The sequence below is a fragment of the Opisthorchis viverrini genome (assembly GCF_000715545.1).
Source record: "Opisthorchis viverrini unplaced genomic scaffold opera_v5_748, whole genome shotgun sequence".
Lineage (NCBI taxonomy): Eukaryota > Metazoa > Platyhelminthes > Trematoda > Opisthorchiida > Opisthorchiidae > Opisthorchis > Opisthorchis viverrini.
In genome coordinates, this window is record NW_008752411.1 from 25,377 (window position 1) to 48,206 (window position 22,830).

Here is a 22,830-nt window from a genome sequence, read left to right on the forward strand (position 1 = left end):
AAAGAGAATTCTTTAGAGTGCTCACCCTTGTTTTCAGCACGGTGCCACCCAAACTTATGTGTTCGTGTTGCCCAAAAATGCCCTTCCTAGCGGCGAACCACAAGTCCGAGAGCGATTAGTACCATCTGTCCTATATACTAACACAGAATGCGACTGCGATATACAATTCAAACATAATCTCATCACTTATATAACGGAAAACACTTTTTTGCGGATTTGGACTGTTCACAAGTTTAGCAGTTACCAAAAGCTTACATGAAAGCCACGAGGATCTGTTGCTCAGTCAACAAATCAGGAAACCCACTAGACAACACTGGAGTTACATGTAAGCAAGCGAAATCAAATAACTCATTGTTCGGAAAGTTTGTCAAAAACGAGCCGCATGAATGAAGCTCAGTCCGACGAAATACTCGTGATGCTCATCAGTTATTTGTCGATGTCCTTGTTCACCTCCCAAAAGAAGTAAGGCCAATTCACTGTTTCCCAAAACAACATAGTTTTCTAAAGGCAGAGCTTTATGCCTTGGCAGGAAGTACTTGTACAGGACTACCGGTGTAGGGTGAATCCATTCCCCTTTTGTAAATTCTTTCCTCTTTTCACTGAGAGTGGATCGTCGCACCCTTGCCTTAATTATCGGGGCACTAAAGATAGATAGGCAACAACCGCTGGAAAGTCGTCACGAACAACGAAAAATCGTTGCCGCCAACTAAACCGCTATTTTAAATAAAATCACTGAGATCTGTTTTTCAGTGAAAATGAATCATATATCCGTTTGCTCATCGGTAAAATTGTGGTGCAAAATAAACTCCTAACTTTGCTTAAATTTGCAGAGGATTTGGGGAAAACTTTTGGCGACATCATCGAACGCGAGCATGATAATAATCGAAATGATTCTTCCCAAAAATTATATTTTCCAAAAACTCATGTCGCGTTTTGTATATTTTCCGCAAAAACGCCTTTGTGTCCGATAAGCCTGACCTTCATGTTGAAAGATTCCTGTTATTGACGCACGAAAGATTCCCTCGTAAAATTATACAAAGGTTTTAACATCGAAACATGGAGCAGCTTGACGGAAATGAGATTAAAAATACTATTTTAAAAATACTCAGCAAACCAAATGGTGTACGAGGATGATATAGGCGCTGGTGTATCAACTAACTGTAAAAGAATTAACCCGTTGATTTTGGAAGTCAACATAGTGTGCCATATTTTGCGTCCTGATGGCTGGAGGACGGGCAGCTTCGTTCATTTCGGTAGTCTAAAATTCAAATAGCTCCCCGATGTAGTGCGCTGAAAATGTGGATTCTGGAAGACGATAGTTGATGAATTGGTTGAACCTTGATAAGCAAGGAGAATGAGATTATCGGTTTAAAAAAATCAAACTATCATATTTTAGTTTTTCGGGCGAATTAATCTAAATAGAATGATTTTCAACCACAAACTCGTGCCGACCGTTCGTCCTTGTGAATGACATATCCTGATTACTGCTTTCTTTGCAAATACGCCCAGCTGCAATCTTGAGCATCATACGTGTAATGGTCAGAAATCAGACCACAAAAAAGCAAGATTTGTCCACTTTCTTTGTCCCAATCAGGCCTCTGAGAGAACAAAATCACCTTAATAGGCGTATGGTTCAAAAATTCTCATGGCATGGGACTTGTTTCACCTACGGTATTTCCAAACCCTCCGGCATGCGGTGAATTCAGTTACAGAACAAAAGATTGATTTAAAGCTATGCTCATGGTTCTCGTAGTGCCTCGCATGGCGTCAGACGAAAAAGCATGATGTCACATCCTACATTTCCAGATAGTTAGAATTCCACTTTCTCAGAAAGGTGTTTCAATCATTCCAATTCGAAGGAAATCTGTACGAGACAAATACAAACATGTGTTCGGTTGTACACCGGGTAATTTAACTAAACAGCGATCCGCAATACGGAGAGCACAGCGGTGAACAACCATGGAACTAAAAGAGGTATTCTCCGTGCAGCTCGCTACGTGTTGGCAACGTGACCTTTATCCACGTGGCTACAGATGCGCCAATTGCGGCCGACTTTGAAGGCCAGTGACGTTCTTGTTTCCAGTTGTTATCCAAATTGTCCGCTTCAGCATATGAAAATGCAGGCACTGGATACCAATTCTCCATATGTGCCTTCGTCACAAAAACGTTTTCGAAAAATCGTGGTTGTTTGGCGCCGATCATTTAATAGTGAAGCATGTCAGCTGACGACCACGATGGTGGCTAGGAGAGCTCGAGTCTTTCAACAAGCCAAACAGTCTTTCAGGCCATTAGAATGTAGGTTATTTTGGCAGGAGGACCTGACTATTTTAACTTGGCGAAATTCATTTCTCAAGAAATTTCTATCTGAAATCAGTGCAAAATATGGACTGTCAGAAGCTCACTTGAAGCTTTTAACCCACTGTAGCGTCAGAAATAATTTTTCCCAACGCTTAAGCTGAGAATTCAAGATATCTAGTTTACAACCGGATGCTACGGATGAAGCATCCGAGTAGCATGTGGTTTTCTCGAAACTCCAAATTGATCTAATGGAATTTGTAGATCTGCTGTGCAGCATCCGGTTATGATTGTGTGATTGTCAATGAATAGCCAAGAGAGATCAAGAAGACGCGTTCTGGATAAAGACGGATATTCAGTTTTCAAAAATAAGGTGCATATGATAGTTTGAATTCCATATTCAATAGTCTGTAAGTTTCTCGTTGGTGCTTTTTAACAAAGCGTTCCGCGGCTAAAAGCTCTCCTCTTTCCACTGGCACTGTGCTACTCTTTTGATGGCCGCTAACATAGGCTTAAGTTATCTAGCAGAAGTCGGAATACGAGTTCGGACTCCCTAATCAAAGTTTCACGCACACGCCTAAATGATATCTTCTGTTTTACTGCGGTTAATAGCTACTGGCATGTTCGTGATAATAAGCGTATATCGACTTTGCTCAATTTCAGTTGTGTGCGACGTAATATCTGAGTATATGGCACAGTTTATTTAACCTTTTGGCGGTTATTCAAATTGTGAATAATTACGATGTTACATAACACTTGTCTTCTACGGCGGGTGTTTCTGCAAATAACTAAGCTAAAAGCTCTTTCCACTGGCACTGTGCTACTCTTTTGATGGCCGCTAACATAGGCTTAAGTTATCTAGCAGAAGTCGGAATACGAGTTCGGACTCCCTAATCAAAGTTTCACGCACACGCCTAAATGATATCTTCTGTTTTACTGCGGTTAATAGCTACTGGCATGTTCGTGATAATAAGCGTATATCGACTTTGCTCAATTTCAGTTGTGTGCGACGTAATATCTGAGTATATGGCACAGTTTATTTAACCTTTTGGCGGTTATTCAAATTGTGAATAATTACGATGTTACATAACACTTGTCTTCTACGGCGGGTGTTTCTGCAAATAACTAACTTTGGTTGCAAAATTAAATTCACAACATGCGGTCTGGAACAGACTCTCAGTGAATTTTAAATAGCTTGCATTTTTCCACCATTATGAACGTATGTTTTCTACGAAAGTAATATTTATTTCAAAGGTTGATTAGCTTGCGCTTTCTCACCTCAGCCCCCTTGGATGAGGAACAGGTAGAAGACCAACCACTTGCGCTCACTCCGCAGATACTGATATCAACCAGATTCAGAGCACCCAGTGCAAACTTGAAGCTGTGTGAGACACAGCGACTGTTTTAGAAGGATCATGGGATCATGGGAAGCATCGGTCTACAGGTTCAATGTATGCACATGTTTCAAACACTCAAGAATCTGACTGCTCACAGAAATGAGTCAGTCACCCGGTGGAATCACAGAGGAACAAGCTACATTTTCGAGCGCTTCTCCATAAGAAGAATTACTATGCTTATCACCTATCGATTTGCCGTGGTAGTCTATTTTGATTGGTTGATTTCTGATTGATAATTTTGGCTTCATAAATGAACCCAACTGATTTAGCAATCATTTTTAGGAGCATGTTATTCTCCTCGATCATTTAGTTTGTTTGACGTCGCTTGTATGTGTCTTTCCTTGGAGGACAAAGCAGAATCTACTCGACAAAAATGTGTTTAGTGACTGTGAGTGTATATGAATGAATTTTAGTTTGATACCAGGTTGAACATCGTAAAGGCGTCAGACTTGGGCGGTTAAATTGCTGCCTCTAATTTGCTCCAAATACTTGGAAAACATTATTTCGATTACACTCTTCTGTAATGCACCTGCATCTTCATTCCCAGGGTTACCCTGTAGAAATGATGGACTTGGCGCGAACATAAACAATCGTTATGTCTTGATGATAACTCTACCGGTTCAATAGGTCAGATGGATTAGTGCGATTGAAAATATGTTTGGTGTACAACAATTTGTCCTCAGAAATCGATCGCTTACCTACATACCGATTGGCAGAAAGCTACTTGTGTTCAGATTGCACAAAGTGATTACCCGAAGTAGTGCCCTGTGTTTCCTCTTTTAGAAATCTGAAACTATTTGCCAAGGTTTTGCGACACATGTCTCCTGACAGATTTGTGAACTTTCAGATTGACCAGTGGTGTCATTTGGTGTCATGTGTCCTGGTACGTTCGTCGTTGAAATGAACGTAGACACACGGCTTATACAAATATGAATGACAATAACACCAAGTAGAATCCGCTGCACTGCGTTTCAGCACACTACAGGAGGCCTCATGTGAGGAGCTCCGTTTACCCAAATTTCCAGTTTCTGTTCCCGTATGTGAGATTTAAAGTTTGCGCTGTTATCATTTTCTGCTCCGCAGCAAATTTTGGCATTCCATTCACAACAGTTTTCACAAAAGTTTTCAGTGTAGCCGCGTAGTTCCTTCCATCTATTACAACACAGTGGAATGGAAACAGGATGGCTAATTTGAATATCATCCGTCGGTGTCAACGATGCAACAGCGCAAATGTCCGACAATCAAAATCACTTGATAAGAAGCAAGTGCGTCCAAGCTCAGGTTTACTAGCCTATTGTAGAGATTTCCAAATTGGATTATAGTGTCAGTTGGTTGATGGATCCCTCCTGGAAATCCGTGTTGCTGTTTGCGTTTCACTTTAAAGCTCTAGTCGTGTTAGAAGTCATGCTTATAGTCGGAGATTGTGAATGGACTGAATTATTGGCTGTTTTGCAAACCACTGTCTCCGAAGTATTTAAATATTCTGCCCCACAGGCATTGCTTCGCGGGTTAAAACAGCAATATGGGAATGATTCTAACCACCAGATCGCCTGAGAGAATGTCTGGGGGAGTAAGCACCTCGGGTTTTTTATGGTAAGCGAGGACTAAGATCATTCCCCGTCCACCTTTACACTTTTTTTCACAAGAAATGGTCACTCCGATATCCCATACTCAGAGAGAAGTCTGCATGTTACGTAGGGTCAGATTAGAGAATGACAAATCCGCCAAATATTTGGCGGATTTGTCATTCTCTAATCTGACCCTACGTAACATGCAGACTTCTCTCTGAGTATGGGATATCGGAGTGACCATTTCTTGTGAAAAAAAGTGTAAATGCGAGGAGTTTGTTGGAGAACTCGGTTGAAAGTTCGCTAAATTCTGAAGATTTAAATATTTATTCCTTCGGGCACATCTACCAACATTAGCCGGTTTGCCGATGAAAGTGAGGTGTATTTTCAGTACGGACTTTGTGTCCACTTGCGTTTTCTTTTGTTTTAAATAAAATACAATGTGCCAAAACTGGCTGAATTGCTTGATGACCTGAGGTTTGAGTGTCCGTCGCCAGATGATAACGGGCAAGTCCGGTGGTTTGCAAAAAAACGAAATAATTAAGAAAAAATTCAAAGCCTATGTTTTCCATGGAGTCGCCTACAAACCCCCCCAATAAGCAGATTTGTCTTGCATGTAAATCTTGTTCAGTAAGCGCAAATCCCCTCCGGATTGAAGCATTCAAATGCACTCGCTAACGTATGTGCTCAGGCGTGCTGGGGAACCAGGAATACAGTTACGTTTGCATGGAATAGGAGATGCAGCTGTCCAAATTTCATTCAGAGAGCTTAAAATCCAAAATTCTTGAAGCCAGTTGCTTTAATTTTATCATCTTCAGCTAGTCAGAACGGACATTCAGACAACCCTATTATGTTGTCATGCTTAGTTTCAATTTTTTAAGTAAACATCAGTCTCATCGGTTATATCGATGCACCGTCCACTTGGCTTTTGAGTGGACTGCCTAAAGCATTCGCGTCGGAACAGGAGAACCTCCAGTGCAAATTCGTAAATCCAGACATTACACCAGACTGATCTAATAAAGTGCGGTTCTGTGTGTACGTTACTGTCTCATCATTACTTAGGTTAAAACGTCCATCGGTCAGTGATGTAAATTTTGAGGTCGTTTGACTTGACCGAAAGGGATTTTCCATCAAAAGACCTTAAATAAAAAGGTGGATAAAACAAGATAATAGTGTAAATTGGGTCATCATGAATGCAAGATTCTTCACCATTGAACCTTTTAAAGTATTTTGCTGGCAGTTCACTACTGTCCATGTTCATCTAGGGCGTGGGAATTCGACGAACCGAGAGCGGCTAGGCGCTCTCTCCCAACAAGTATAAATGTTTCCGGGGTTTGACAAGCGTCAGGCTCTATACTTTGTAAAGCTCCACTTTGGTCGAACGCCGAATCCACAGGCAAGCAAAGTGACGACTGGAAAACCCACCTTTTCGCTTGGCATTCGCTTCGGTGGGTTGTGAAACTTTCGGAATTTCCGTATCGCCTCGACACAGCAGCTTTTGTTCCCATTGTGCCGTTGATGAGTGTCTATCTCGCACATGGTTGACCTTGCGAATTTCTTCTTTATTTCTCCCTAAATCGTTCGCAGTCATCCTCATCAAATTTTCAAATCGTGGTTCGAATTTTTTTCACTCATGGTACACATATGAAATTCGTCCGCTTCACGCTTCAGAGAAAGCTGGCTGCACATTGTAAGTCATTACTGAAATGCAACAGATTTTTGCAAACCGAATCCAATAGTGGTGATTTGATCCTCAGAATAAGCAGGCACTGACCGCGCTGCACATGGCAATCAGAAAAGTTCTATATGACAAGCCACAATGAAACAAGTGAACAAAATAGGATGGAATCACAGATGACTCATTTGGTGAGTACGGATCATGTGCAGGGTTCCGACAATCTCCGCTTGCGCCTCCGTTCGCATTCGATTTCGCATGAAATTTCAAGGGAATTTCGTGCTATAATTGCTAGGAAGCAGACTTATCTATAGTGAAGCATGAAAATATAGCGCTTTTACGCACTGCCTATTCACGTTTTAATTTACAACCGTTTCGTATGCACCTGCCCCATGATCGGTCGAGTACTGCTACACGTTGAAATAAAAAAAACTGATCTTTTTTAAAACATGTCTATTCAAATAGGTTTGCCGATGATCTAGAGTAGTAAATCATTAATCACAGCGTCTTCAGGCGTTTGTTATAACGTCTGTTAAATATAGACCAACGGAACTGATTTTATCCATTCAGAATTTTCCGGTTGAATTTTATTTTCCGCCTGCAAACTACAGATGAGAGATGGCTCTAGCTGAAGTACTGCTCAGTTATGGGAAACACTCACAAGTAGACAATATCCTTCTGAGTTTTCTTCTCTATGACGGGACTCTTAGAAGGTATAGATGACTTTAGAGTGTCATTAATAGACTGTTTCACCGATGATTCGAACTTGTCCTCGGTTGCCAAGTGACGAAACTTATGTTGTTCCGTGTTAGTAACACCGTATTCCCTCTTGCAAACGGAAACGATAGTCCGTGAAATTCTAGTAAGTATATCCCTGTTAAATATTTTTGAACAAATTAGGTTTTTTACTACAGTTGGGTCCTGGATTGCCCAGCGTAGGAGTATCGCATATTCAGCTGTTCTGTTTCAATTTTTTTCCTATTCAATTCGTCACAATCCATAGTTTCTATCTCTGATGCAGCCCAAATAGTCAGTCCGTCAGTTGCCCGCCGATAACGGCTGAGTTTGCTTTACAAACGATAATGTGCGATAGCGTGCTTGTGATCAGTAAAGTCCACGGAAATTGGAACTTTATTGGCTCTTTTTTTCTCTTATGTCTGCAAGGAATTTTCCGCTTACTGGCTGCGGATATGGCTACAAGTGAGCACATTAACGACATCATGGTCACATGACCAACGCAAGTTTTTGTTCACTAAAACGTCAAGATAAATTTGCTGCAAAGTTCTACCTCACAGTTTTGAGGATTCGCGCTTACGCGCAATGCTAGCGCTCTTTGTTTGCGAGGGCCAAAAATTTAATTGGTTTAAAATGATGCCGGTTCCGCTACTAAATCCAGTCCGTTGACCTGCATCACCGTTTGGTCTTAAGGTATCAACGATAATAATTTTCATCCGAGACGATGCAATTACGTTCCTCCTGGCACACATCAAGATCGTTGAAGTACTCTCGACTTCCGTGGATGCGCAGGAAACCAAACGATTCAAAATGTGCAAGACGCACCATTCAAAGCCATAGCCATATGAAATCTTTTGAAGGTCGAAATAACTGGCACAAAGGCTTTGCGACTTGCAACCGTTGTACTCAGATACTTCAAAAACTTACCAGAACGAGTTTGTGAAAAACGGTAAGTGTCTCTCAGGAGTAAGGCACTACGTTTCTGAAATACGTACGTAGCTAAATGTGTCCCTTGTTTATGATATTTTGCGAGAAGATATCCACCAGTGGTTCTCTGCCTAATCTCCATTTATTCACCACTAAATAGCTCAGATTACACGGGACATCTATAACACGATATCAGATAGCCTTTCGAATATGATGTCTGCTTCTCCGAACAGAACCGAAATTCGACATTTGCGAAAGTCCTCATAAGCTCGGATGCCATTCCGCTCATCAAAATAGTCTTTTTTCGAATATCAGTTCTGAGGCTTGAATTGCACCGAGTTTTGCATTCTTGAGAACTTGCGTAAACGCCGCCAAACGTCATGTATTTGAAAGAATGCGCTCGGAAGTACTTGAATAAAGCAACCCGAAATAAGTTTGGTATGCTCTTCTGGTGTGCTTTCAGTTGGTTCTAAAGCCGAAACTTAATTTTTTGGGTTATCAAATGTCGAGGTGCTAAAAGCTTTATTGAACAGCAAAAGCACAGAAACTAGAGTGGCAAGGTTTTACATACGGAAGTCCAGATCCTTCTTTCTAAAATCATCTGATGCGCAACGTTACAGCCAATTTACATTAATCTAAAGAAACCTGAAAACAGGTTTTCTTACAGTAATTTTACTAAATTCCAAAACAAAAACTTTGCGACTCTACCGACATGGGAATGTTCTGTCCGGAAACCTCGCAAAGCATTGGTGAGCTAATTTCATCTCAGTACATTTTATTGCGTGCCATTTGTCTCTCTTTTTGTTATTCCCTTGTTTCTTTGGTTTACTTCTGAATATAGAAGAATGGACATCCGGTTTCGTCTAAACACATTTGCATATTAAACCTATCCGCGTGGGTAAAATGCGTCCGAAATGGTGGCAATTAGAGTTTTATTGCGCTATTCCTCGAATTTTTGAGAACGCTCAAACAGCCAACGGCAAGTTTTGTTTTTCGTGAAGCTCACCTGGTCAAAATGGCCCCTCAGTTTTTGTCGGTTTTATGTATAGCGTAAACACCACGTTGCGCATGCACTCGCTTCCCAACCGCAAGCGAGTACACCTTGTCGATTGCATACAATATGTGATTCGAGAGGAAACTCGGGGAATGCGCAACCAGCTGGATATCAAGTAGATTGAAACCAGTCACGAAGCATCAAACACCTGTCAGCAGAGTGATGACTAGTTTTCCGTCAAGGTAACATATTGCAACATCTAAAATATCGCAGCACTATGAGGTGGGCGTTTTGCAGCACAATCAGCCGAGGAATATCGCAGGTGAGCGAATCCTTTGGGTTTCCTATCAAAACCAGTATTATTCGCGAAAAGTCAATTCCACTGGCAGTTACCATATTATTTAGTTCTTTGTAAAAAATGTGACGAACTTGCCAGAACTGATCTAGGCAGCTAAATATTCAAACAGCGCCGACCACTACACAAATGTTTTACCTGATACGATACACTGAACTAAAATAAAGTAATGCTAATCCGATCTTATAGACTTAGAGTAATATCACACATCCAGCAAGGTGGGGAAACTTCATCTTAAGGAATTTTCCAATTATTTAACTTATTTATGTATTTATTTAATACTATAATTATTTATTTTCTATCACGCAGAACTCTCAACAAACGAAATAGTATTTTTCTATACTATACTAATATACAATACTTCACAATATTATACAATATTTTACTATGCTATACTGCACGCGCAAATAAGATGATAGCCAATTGAGCGCATCGCCTTCACCGGCAAATTGCGTGTTCCAGGTTGCCCTGAAAATTATCGGCCTAAAGACAACGCTTTAGGCACTCATCTTCAGCTTGGTTATAAACTCACGAAAGAGATTCATCATTTCCTGATTTACAAACTGCATCGTGCATCTACACAGCTTTATTGCTTAATTAAACGGGAATTCGCGAAGACTACTGCGTACCTCTGACAGAAATCAGCACCGAAGAAAAGCTTTCATCTTCAGGATGTCGTAGACAACCAAGTTTTTTAAACACGCTAGCATGTTCTTGACGAAATTTGTAACGAATGCCGGCATAAAATTCAAAAAATTCCCAGGAATAACCAGCGATATTTTCCAATTATTTTTTTCAGTAAAATCGATGTTTATGGCCTACCCGAAAGCCACAGCCTCTGTTTTCGTTAACAGTGAGTCCTATGCAAATTGGTTAGACTGTAATTATTTCGGTAGGCAACACTTCTTGCAAGCGTCGTACTTACATTTTTGACAGCCTCTGAAATTTCTGGCAGGCCTATGGCAGTCTTCGATTTCTGTTTCTCGAACCACGAACTTCCGATCAGATATTCGCGATCTAGCCACTTGCAATTGAGCCATCTCGTATTAATCAGCGTTATCGTTGAAGAAGTGGAACTTAACTTCGAATTTTTGTTCGACCCGTTTTACGGTCGCCAATGGAGATAAACGTATAGATGATTCTGAATGATAGGACACTCGCAAATCGAACGTAAGGTTTTGGTAGCTTCATGTATATTTTAGACCAAACACCCAGTCCTTGCCACTCCGCGTATCGGGCCCTAACGTCATCGCGAAAATGGTGAGTTGTATGAAAAGAAAAACTCATGAAGGCTTTTTATTAAATGGAGACTGAAATTACCGCAATTGACCCACTAAGCCCGTACTCAAGACTTTATTACAAATGATTTCAGGTGGACGCCAAGGATGGGACATTTTCAAAAATAGGGAATGAGCGAGCCAAAATACATTCAACTACGGAAAGCAAACAGTTCCATTCTTGGGTTGGAATCGTTGACAGTGCTTTACTACCGCATTGTCCTTAGATGCTGAAATGCAGTAAGAGGACATGAAGTGATAATCCAGAGCAACGCGATTGAATGGATCGCATACTAAGAAAAACCCAGAGCTGGTAATTGGCCACTATCTACTGTCAGGCGCACCGGGATCGCACTAGGAACCGAGAAATGTTGCCTTACAATAACCCAGATGAGATAGGCGTGAGATTACATAGTTTTTTCGATCAAACTGCCTAGTAGATTCAAAATTGTGGTTTGGGTAGCCTTGAGGCCAATAAATGAAAGGAACCACTAGTCGTGGAGAAGCCTCATCAAAACATTTTCTCCGGAACTCAGTGATGGCGAGTTAATTACACGTGCATGGTGACTCTTAAATAAATCCATTCGATAATCTTGTTTCCAGTTCTCCCAAGGCGTACATTTGCGAAGGTAGAAATCAGTAAGTTTGCTTCTCCTTATGCAGTTACACTTTGCTTCTCCATATATAAAAAGATATATATATATATATATTTACATGTATATGTATATACATGAACCTCATCAGAGATTGTCTCCAGACCTCTCTAGTTGGATGTGCCACAAGAAGTGTATATAGACCATGTCATACACAAAAGTGGGAATCACAATTTCATTGGACAGGTTTTTTTCACTCAAACATTCGGCAAAGTACCGCCAAACCTATTCGGATTAGTGGCATGAAGTTTCGGAAATTCCGTATTTCGAAGTTTGCGCGTAACAACAACGGGTTGGTTGGATGGATAAATGCATATTCTGAAACCCGAAGAGTTGTTCTTTTTATCTCGCGGGTAGAAATGATAGCAAACTTGCTACAACATTTTGTCTATTTTCTAAGACATAGAGCCCTCGGCAGAAAAATCTGTGGGTTGCATACAATGAAGGATGGAGAAGGTATTGAACACACATGTATTTTCTTTGGCACGCTATTTATGCTTTGTCAGGTTAACCCTGTGGTCGACTTTTGGTTAGACTGCTTTAGCTGGGCACAGTTGTATCGCTGGGAATTAGGGTGTTGCACGACAAGACACCGAAAGTTTTCATTTGGTTACTTCGTTTCTGAAGTCGATTGGGAAAACCAAAGAGGGTGTAGGCGCTCGCGGCTGTTGGTTTATGCTGAAAACACTAACGACTACGCCGAGGATTCATTGAGTGAAGTTGTCCGGCGATTCAAACTTCAGTGAACACAAGATTGACGGAATAATAACAGAGGATGGTTAGCATACTGTGATTGGTGTCAGTGTCACTTGTCCAGTCGCTGAGGCAAGCGCGTGTGTTACGCAATCAATGTACATACACTTGGGGCTAAGTCTTATTGTTGGCACGGTTTTCCACGCGCGTGTCCTCCTTGTATACTGGAGTAGGCCACACGAACAGCAAGTACCTGAAAAGAGCTAGACCTTTTAACACACGTGACTAGCGGCTGACTGAGGGCAGCATTTCGGCGCACTTTGGTGTCGAGGTTCTACTTTTGAATGTGTACCAAGGCTCAGCTGAATCTCTCGTTTATGGATGTTTTAGGCCAACACATTGCTATGGAAAACCCGGTTGCATCAACGGTAATGAGCTTTTCTATCTGCTCCCTCAGACTAGGCCCACAAAATTGTGTCCAGTAAATTGTGAGGTGTGAATTTCCCTCAGAATAATACGATTTTGTGAATTTGATTTGTTCATCATCTGATCCAATAGTGATGGCCGCTCAACTTATTTTTGGAATATTTTAGGGCGTCGTCCTTGCTCACATCGGCAGTTGTCAGTAAGCCACTTCTGCATTGCTTTGCACTTCAGGTAGTTTTAAGCTGACTGATTATCCCAACGATGAAATCACTGGTCACCATTAGAACCTATGGAAGAATTTCCGGCAAGACAACTTCCTTGAGGTTCTCAAACGTTCCACATATTCAGGTGAAAGGGTAAAGTAATCAGACGCTCAGTGCATGAACGGAAAAATCTCTTTTTGGTTAGATGCCTGTGTCATTACTGTGAGAAGAAGAAAAGGCAGAATCAAGCGCTGCGCTTGGATTCATAACCAAAAACAGCTATCCAGACAGACAGACAAAATGGCCTGTTGTCATATGACTTGATGCGCTTACTTTAAACATTATGATCACACTGTCGAAAACAAAGTGAAAAACCCTACCCTTGATTACAGAAACTAACTTGGCTATCCAGCTTATCGGTCAACCACCCATTAACACTGGTTAACCTGGTTACTCCACCTACGTGCCCCTAGTCTACAGCGTACAGCTTACTCGATTCAACCCAGTCATCCCACCGCTTGCTACGCCCGAAAGCGATCCTAGAATATTCTCAAAAATTTCGTGTATGCCCAGGACTCATCAATGTCTATCTGTGGTTCCTTTTAAGAAGAACTATACAACACTGACCTTGTGTGTGCCGACCCTTGCGCCGGACACCGGGTGGAATCTGCGTGCCATTGTGGCTGCTACGGAGCACATATTTTGTTACGCCATAACGTAGCAATGTGTTTAGTATAACTGAGTAAAGACAATGAAGCATCGTAAAGGAGCAGTTGGCAGGTCTTACCAGTTTCATATATGGCGAATACGAATTGGTCAGCAAAACTTCAGCATTGATTGCCAAATGTTCAGATTCTACCAAAAATGAGATTTCAATTAGGAGATATTTTTTCCAGCCAAATGTTGGAGAGTACCATCCCCAAATATCCCACTAGCCTCGTTGGGATATTTCGGTTTCCCGAAGACATGTTTAACAGATTGCAACAGGGTTAAATGCCAAAACTCGGTTTCAACAGACGACAGTTGAGATCACCTGAGACACGCGTGGTGTACTCTGGAAGGATTTCGCACAAACTGAACTGCCACTGGTGGATGCTTCACCTGGTGACATTCGAAAGGGTCAAACTTATAATTAATAAATATGGACCACTCATTGATCGCCATAATTCTCCCAGGTTGAAGGATGCTACTTGTCTATTCGACACACATAACTACTCAGGTTTTCCAACATTCTGTATACTACTCGAATGCTCCAGTTTGAATTGTTGTAGCTTGATTTGTCATCGGGTTGAAGTGGAACAATTATTAACACCCATTTCCAGTGCACATTTGAGCTCTACCCTCACACACTCAAGTTTCGCCAAACTGTGCTGTCTGCTGCAGGAGACCTCCACAGGCATCGTGCGTCCGGTTGCCGGCGCGCCAACAATGCAAAGTCTGTCAGAAGTTAGGAAACACGTTTGAACTATTACCGTTGCCCTCTGAAATCATATCTTCCATTGATTGTTCGATTCCCGTTGGTCTCGTTAACGGCAAATAACCTGAGTGGTAGGTTGTATTTATGGGGAACAATAACGCTATAAAAACAAAGACAATTTGCATGTGGGTGTGATTACCAAACCAGGTGTTTGCAGAAATCATGCATAGAAGGATCACCGATGAAAAGCTAGTATGACAGAAAACAAGTGTACTTTGCTTAAGCAGTGATGCTAAACCAAGTAATCGCTGGACACCAAAGGGACCAGAAAATGGGAAAACCAATTAACAGTTTGTACCACATTCTTGACAACCATCAACGAAACATAGTGCATTCAAATAATAAAATTGATTAGCTAGGAATACTTTGTTGTGAGTATCCAGAAGTAAATACGAGTAGGCGCAGAGGCCACTTGTTTTCAACGTTAATGCTGAATTCCCAATGTCCTTAGATAGAAATCAAATTTGGCTGGCTAGAGTGAACTGCAGTCTCGTTCTGGTGACTACATTCGACCTGGAGTGGGAGAAGTACTTCCAAGTGAAAACGGAACTTTTACGTTTAGCAACGCACCGATTGCGTCCGACAATTCCAACGCATTTACTTGCATCATCATTTTCAGCCATTACAATTAAGAAATTCTTGAAGTGAAGGAAAGAGAAAAAAATGAATGAAGGAGGGCGTTATCTTTTTCTTTCGCTTTTAAAACATGCTGGCATCTCTTCAGGTGAAATGAACCTGACAGCACCATCCACATTGATTAGACTTATTTTCTCATTCTTCCCACATCCAGGCAGCGGTTGTGAGAGTCCCATGTGTTGGAAGGGGTAGCGCACCAACATAGCCCACACTTTTCATAATCTCTTTCACCCAATTTTGTCACATCACATGTTGACCATCCCACAGTCTTTGCTGTTGCAAGAAGGATCGGAAAGCACTCGTGTCAGTAGACGTAGTGTTGACATGCGTATCTCAAGGCCGCGTTCATCGCAGTGGATGTTTTCCGTGATTGAAATACATGCTGCACAATCAAATTGCCGTTTCTCGATTAGTTGAGTTCGTCGACAGCACCCGCTACCAGCAACAGTTTTGAGAAATTGGTCATGTATCGCAAACATATAATGATGCAGCTTTGATATGGCCCGAAATCTGCGGCATTAGTTACATCAAACACTTCCGTCAGAGCATGTACATCTGCCGAGGTGGACAAAATTCCAAGGAGCATTCCCAGGCTCTGCACGCCATCAATCAGAAAGATCCACGACGTAATTCCAACTCACACGTCGAAACATTGAACAAATTAATGTTCAGTTTATTCAGCAAATTTGGGTTCTGTATTCGTCCTTGAAGGTGATGACGATGTTGTCTGGGAACCCGCTAGCAATTAATTGGCCATTCAAATTTTTAAGTCAACTCAGTGTTCGATTCCTGAGATTAAAGATCTCTTAGACAAGGAGCATAAAGTAGTATGAAGAGATATACACTCAGACCACTCCGACTTTGCTGTAGCTTCACACGCGCAATTAACTTCCATTTGGAAGTGAGTTTAGCAGATAGTCAGCTGCATCCTTGTCTGAATTACAGTGCCCCATGATCCAAACAATCCTTTTTGTTGAAAATCAGAGAGCCATTCATTCCCATACTAGTTTCACCGACACGAGGCTTCTAATGGGCAGTCCGGCGAATGCAGTTAAACAGTCTACGGAAGGTTCCTGAAGTTTTTGCATCGACCGATTCTTCGAGTTTTATAATACTCCAGCCTTACTGGTACGCGCGAACAGTCTGTTCCGTCTGACGAAACGATGTATTCGACTTTTGTGTAGGCTTGAAAAGCGCGGACAAATTTGTCAACGGAATTATCAATTCATATCACGCGAATATTTCAGGGCGAGTGACAGGCAGCAATCGAACTTCGCCAGCCTTAAGTGATGAGGATGTGGTAATGTGGCTGGTTCGTTTGTGGGCCTTAAGGCGCTCTTCCGGAAACGGACACTGCAAAGAAACAGGCTGTCATCGGCGTGAATCTGAAGCGGGTGAACTCCCTATGTCGTGCGTCTCGCGACCATCTCGAATAGCCGCCTAACTGGGCCTCAAACGCACCAAGGATGTCGATTGAGCAGCAAACACAATGAGGTGTGGGCTGCTAGGCCATTTCAGAAGAGCACCTGGAGCCTCATAATAACTGCCGTTGGCGGTTTCAAGGTTGTTGACCGTCGGAGGCAAGTAAATAGACAGCGAATAAACCGCCTTGCATTCCCAGTCCTTACATTGGAGTTGCCAAACGATCCTCGCGGGTACGACTATCAGCGAGTATGCATTTGAGTGAAGAAGCCCCTGCCCGATGCATCCAAACGTTAGATTTGCCGGCATATCCCTTTGTATTGGCCTTCATGTCAGCCGACTTGCGTGGCTGAAAACGAAAAAAAAGCTAGAGGGTGGTCATTTCAGCTACACAACTTGAGCATTTGATCTTTTTCGAACAGATATCACGCACCAATGGATAGGGACTATAGTGTGGCTGAAAGAGCTAGTTTTCGCGTACGAATAATAAGAGTAGTTATGAAAACTAGTTTCGTAGCCTGAAAACAAAGTTCCAGGTAATCAAAATTTGCTGTAAACCTGAATGCGCCAAGCTGCAACTGAGCAAAACGCATGCCAAACAAAGCGGTTAGTCCTAATACTGGAACCTCTGAAAAGGATATTCAAATCGTTTGGGGTAGGGTTGAGAAGACTAAAAAGAGTGTGAAAGAAAGACATTAGCTGGAGCATGGTTTCATTTAGCCGAGTTTCTCTATGAAACAACAATGCGACCAGGCTGATTACACGGAATGTGACATGATACTAGTTTTTGTTCTGACGTACAAAATTGTATACGAGGGTTGTCTAATGTCAGGGCACCCATTCTACATGGCTCGAAATCCTGACCGCAAGTGAGCAGGTGAGTTCTAACGCACTACTACACATATACTGGTGCCTTAAGGAAACAACTCACTTAGATTGATGCAACCTGGTAGACTAGGAGTCTGTGTTCGTCAGACCACTATTCACTGAGCAACTCGGTACGATATATCTTGTGGGCGGCTAAATGGACTCCCATTTCAAATGCAATTCAGGTCGCAGAGGAACGCGAACCACCAGTTCGCGATTGAGCCCAGTCCCTTTGTAAGCACTGCACACATGAGTTTCTATGAGATCGGTTACGGTTACCGGTAACCGTTGTATACTTCAAATGGTTTGGACGAAACTTCAATTTTGAGTGAAGATTCAACTGAATTCAGCTGAATTTCTCGTTTGTGGTTATCCACTCCCACTGAACGTGTCACGCCAGGTAGCTTCTTTTTCAGCTGTTGAAATATTCGATAAATCCTGCAAAATTGAGTTTGGGTGCAGAGGGAGAGTGTATCGGTCGGCAGGTTGTCAAACCCAGTAAAAGAGTTGTAGAAAAACTGGGGTCGGCTTACACCCATTTTGTTGTTACCGACGCGTTTCAAAATTTTTAGCGTGACATTTACTTGAGCGAAATTGTTGCAGTTCGCTACTGATCCATGTAACATAAACTTCAATGCGATGTTTCTCATTTATCGTGAAGCCTTTATCGCTTGTTATGTCAACCTGATTGAACTAGTTTGCCGAGATCGTCGGACGTGTGTTAATTTTCGTAGGTTTGGGCGGTGACTTATTGAGCAAACTTAAAGGTGCGCCCATAAACACTTATATTTCGATGTTTGCAGCGAAAGATTCCAACCGTTGCCATATATTCAGCAATCCAAAGTTGCTTGAACCGCGAGTTCGGGCACATTTTTCAAACAAAACTGATATTAATTAGTCAAATGACAAATCGTAAGATTTCCACTCCTTAGACTAGAAGAATCAGCTTAACAATTTGCGAAATATTTCAGAGAGAACAAGCACAGCTGACATTCGGTCTAACTAGTTGGTATATGACTAAACGAAATGGAGTACAAATTTGTTGACAAACCTAAGAAAAATACTGCAACGCGAATTCCCGTTTCATTACGTTCAGACTAGCCACATTCTTGCCACCTGAATAAAGGTGTTCGTCCGCATGACTTCCTTTTCTCCCATTTGCGTTGCCTCAAATGTACTTCAAAAAATCAGTTCACATGCAATCATGAAACGTCAATAGCCATAGATTATCTGCCGAGAAGGAAGCTAAACGGAAATATTTGTAAGTGAAATTTTCTAAAATATACTGCTAGAGGGGTTTCTTCCATCGAAGCCAGGGCACACACGAGATTGTTTGAAGGAAATTAGTGCGGACCGATTAAAGCCAGTAAATACATTACGATTGTATTCATGAAAAGTTTCTGCTGAACCTTGTGATTTGGGGATGTTTTGTGGTGCGTCAGATATGGTTGCCAATGTTTTTAAATGTCGCAAAATATAGACCCAACTCAGACACACAAAACTGCGCTTAGTCACTAGAGCAAAGATATCAAAATAAATGCACTCGCCGCGTAAGCATCTCTTGCAAGACAAACAAATCTGGCCGCCGGGAAAGATGACACATTTCTTTCGATAAGTCATCACCTTCTGTATGTAAGGCTTGGCCACGCCCGTTCAACAGGTTAGCTACCACGTTTGGTATCAGAGTACCAGCTGTTTTTTCTAAAATGGCATGAGATATGACCGGTTTTGCTTGCTCTTTGATGCACAGCGTGATTGTGTGCGTACTTGTGCACGTGCTCTGTGATTCCAAATGTGCAAAAATGTCTTACCACCGCATCATCATCATCATCGGCATCATGATATCAGTGTTCAAAACCAATGCTTCACTGCCGTGCAACCATGATTTATTTGAAAGCCTTATTATGAGGAAAATAATAAATGTAGATAGGGAAGTGAATGCGTCGAAATGTTAGTAGCCCGGGTGGGTTTATTGGTTATTGGTCACCGCCGAAATTGGCAATTGGCCCGCAAATGTTTCGTCAATGCGAATCGAAATGCAGAAGACTACTGAAACAGAAGTGCTCGGGATGACCAGTTCACTTGAAGAAACGCAAACCTCAATGCAAAAAAGATAGCGAACGGACCAGTAAATTCAACAGAGACGCTGTCACCCAACAAACCAATTACGTCAGGAGAAAACCGACAGCTTAAGGAGATACAGACAGTATTGAATACCTTACAAGCCACGCAGTGATGATGTTCTCTCCTGTGGTGACGAAAAGCTTCTAAGTCAAGTGAGAAGCTGGGCAAACGTGACAGCAGCAACCTAATCAACAACTCGCAGGGAAGAGATATCCTGCTGGCCTACTACAAGTCCGAAGTGCTAAGGTCGGTATTTCAGATGCAGGCCACCGGTTCGTTCGCACCAATCAAATCAGCTTAATTCAAGCATTCGTTGTCTACAGCCAAAGTTATGACAGCATTTGGCCCGCACACTAAGTTCCAATATTTATTCACATACCATGCACCATACAGTTGACCTTATTGGTTATTAGTCTGAATTTCTAGGTGCTGATCGATCAGTCCGTAGTTAAACCTACTGGGTATTGATGTCTTTGTCAGAAGTGCCTGAGCGTGTGTTGGGACTTGTGTCCACGGATTATAGTCCGAATGAGAAGAAATTATTGCCCTGTTAGAAAATTTCATCGTGAAAGATGAGTCGTTCCAATCGATCCAGGTGGACGATATGGATCTGTCGTGAACGTATCACTTAATTTTGTAAAACCAGAACATCGAGTTGAGGAAAAGCATCGAGCAGATCCGATCCACGTGCGCCAAGTGTAAATAAGCGGGAACATTTTGTGAGATTCTTCGGCTACAAGATCCGCATGATGGTTTGATGGATGTCATGTCGTATTCATCTATCCCTTAGGCCATCTAAACAAAATAAACACGCCTAGTACATGCATGAAGATCGCTGACATAAGAAAGTATAACCATAACTGTGACAAGCTGGATCCTTCTGGAGAACACAAGCCCTACGTGCCCACTGGTGATTGAGTGAAACATGTGGCAACAAATCTCAGGCTGTGTATGCCTGGGTAGTATATTCCTGTATTTTCTGCACCATCAATGTGCTCCCGACAGCCATGCTTATTTCCAATTAACATATGCTGAACAAAAATGAATAGTGTTGCTTGTTTTATCGATCATGTGACTCCTATGAATGTTGCGAAAATTGCAATCTTTGGTGGTTTCCTAATAATCGCTCATCTTTCCAGGTATCTATTGGCTGGTGTTCGTTGAATCGCACGTGGTAAGTGTGTAAATGGTCAGAAAATTTATGCTTTGAATTACGTTGATTACCGTTTTTCCAGCCGGCAAGCAATCGGTTCATAGGAATATATGGGTTGGCTTTTCATTCATCATAATAATTTCAGCTGCCCAACTTATCCATTGTGACGGATTCCCTGACTGTCCAATGCGACATCCACAATTCTGAAATTATTAGCCAGGGCGAACAATCATCGCTTACTTTCGACTGGGAAAGTTCTACTTCATGGCAGGCATCCCCCGTTTGGCAAACTTATTTTTGCCGCGTAACTCTTAGCAACGAATTTTTGGACAATCGTTCAAAAGGAACGTATTAAAGTGAACGAGTTCCGAAACTACCACCGCAACCCTGTCCCGAAATGCATCCTCAGTTTAGAAGGATCACTTCATGGGGCTTTTTGCCAAATTTGTGATAAGTTATAGAAACAAGGGTATACTCTTCAGTCACAACTGACCGGAAACTCTAATGTTGCTCCTGTAACCGGATGACATGCCCCTTTCTGGCGGTTACACTGATGGTTCTTGAACTTAATTGTCTTCACCCGCTTTCTATCGCGAAGTATTCTACGGTTCCATATATTTCATACCTTCCATCACCACACGGAATTAAACATGTGTAATGCCGAATGGTTGCTAATAAATTAAGGGGGGCGAGTTTTGCCGTCAGCTTTCTCAGGAAAGTTACACATGTTCCTGGTAACCATATTNTAGATCGTCATGGATCATCAGCGGAGAATTGATCGGGGTGACCAGTCCACGTGAAGAAACGCAAACCACAATGCAACAAAGATGGCAAACGGACCAGAAAATCCACCAAATGCCTTCGAGTACCTAATAAATGCACTGAGGCAAATATGAAGTACCCACCAAACTGTGCACTGAGAATGTCCGTGGTATGGTTGTGAAACGTTTGCAAGTCAGTTACCAGGCACGGGGAGCAGATCAAAATCCACCTGATATAAAAACAGAGAGGGTACTTCTTGCCAGCTTAGTGCAATCATTTCGTAGTGTTATGGTCGGTAATCCAGATACTAACCACCGGTGTGGTAGCACCAATCCAATCAGTTTAATTGACGTATTTGTTGTCAACAGCCGAAATTATGGAAGCTTTTGGCCCGCACAGTAAGTTACAATACCAATTGCACCTTACTCGTGATTTCCTTTTCTTATTTATCTTATTTTCTAGCTGCTGGATTGTCAGCATGTTATGGATTTGCCGTGAACGTGTCACCTAATCTCTGTAAAATCAGAACATCGAGTTGAAGACAATCATCTAACAGATCCGATCCACGTGCGCTAAGTATAAAGAGCGGGAACAGTTTGTGAGATTTTTCGGCTGCGAGCTCACTGAGTAGTCTGGGTTGAAGCATTTGTTCGAGTGCAAAATGAGGATATCTCATCGACCATGTTGTTATCGTGATGCGCAAACTGCGCGTCTCGAAATCGTTTTCTCGATCGCCCGCAAGCATGAATGATTGGCTTAAACTGCGGTTGCGCAAATTTTCTAGTTACAACCGTATGATGAATTCGCAACTGGAAGTGCCGATGATTTGGCACTATTCGAAGTCCGGCGATCAGCTTTGTGATCCAGCTTGTCCAAATCCGTATGATGGTTGGATGGATGTCATGTCGTTCCTCTATTCTTTAGCCCATCAAAAAAAAAAAAAAACGCCTGGTACAAGCATGAAGTTCGCTGAAATAAGATAGTAAAACCATGTCTGTGACAAGCTGGATCCTATTAAAGAACACAAGCCTGCGTGTCCACTGGTGATTGAATGAAACCTGGGACAACAAATCTCAGGCCGTGTATGCCTAGGTAGTATTTTCCTGTATTTTCTGCACGATCCATGTGCTCTCGACTGCCATGCTTTTTTCAATCAAAATAAGCTGAAAAAATGAATGCTTTAGTTTACGT

General features: G+C 42.0%; 1 protein-coding gene across 1 annotated transcript in view; it reads left to right on the plus strand.

Moving 5' to 3' along the window:
- T265_15694 (hypothetical protein) overlaps positions 1-20,898 on the plus strand; it is a gene marked incomplete at both ends in the record, with an annotated part of 31,443 nt that extends 10,545 nt beyond the window's left edge. Inside the window, 2 exons of the mRNA XM_009178963.1 lie at positions 10,746-10,799; positions 20,864-20,898. Of these exons, the coding sequence (XP_009177227.1) occupies positions 10,746-10,799; positions 20,864-20,898 (89 nt within the window). The remainder of the gene's footprint in view (positions 1-10,745; positions 10,800-20,863) is intronic.
- Between the last annotated feature and the right edge of the window lie 1,932 nt (positions 20,899-22,830).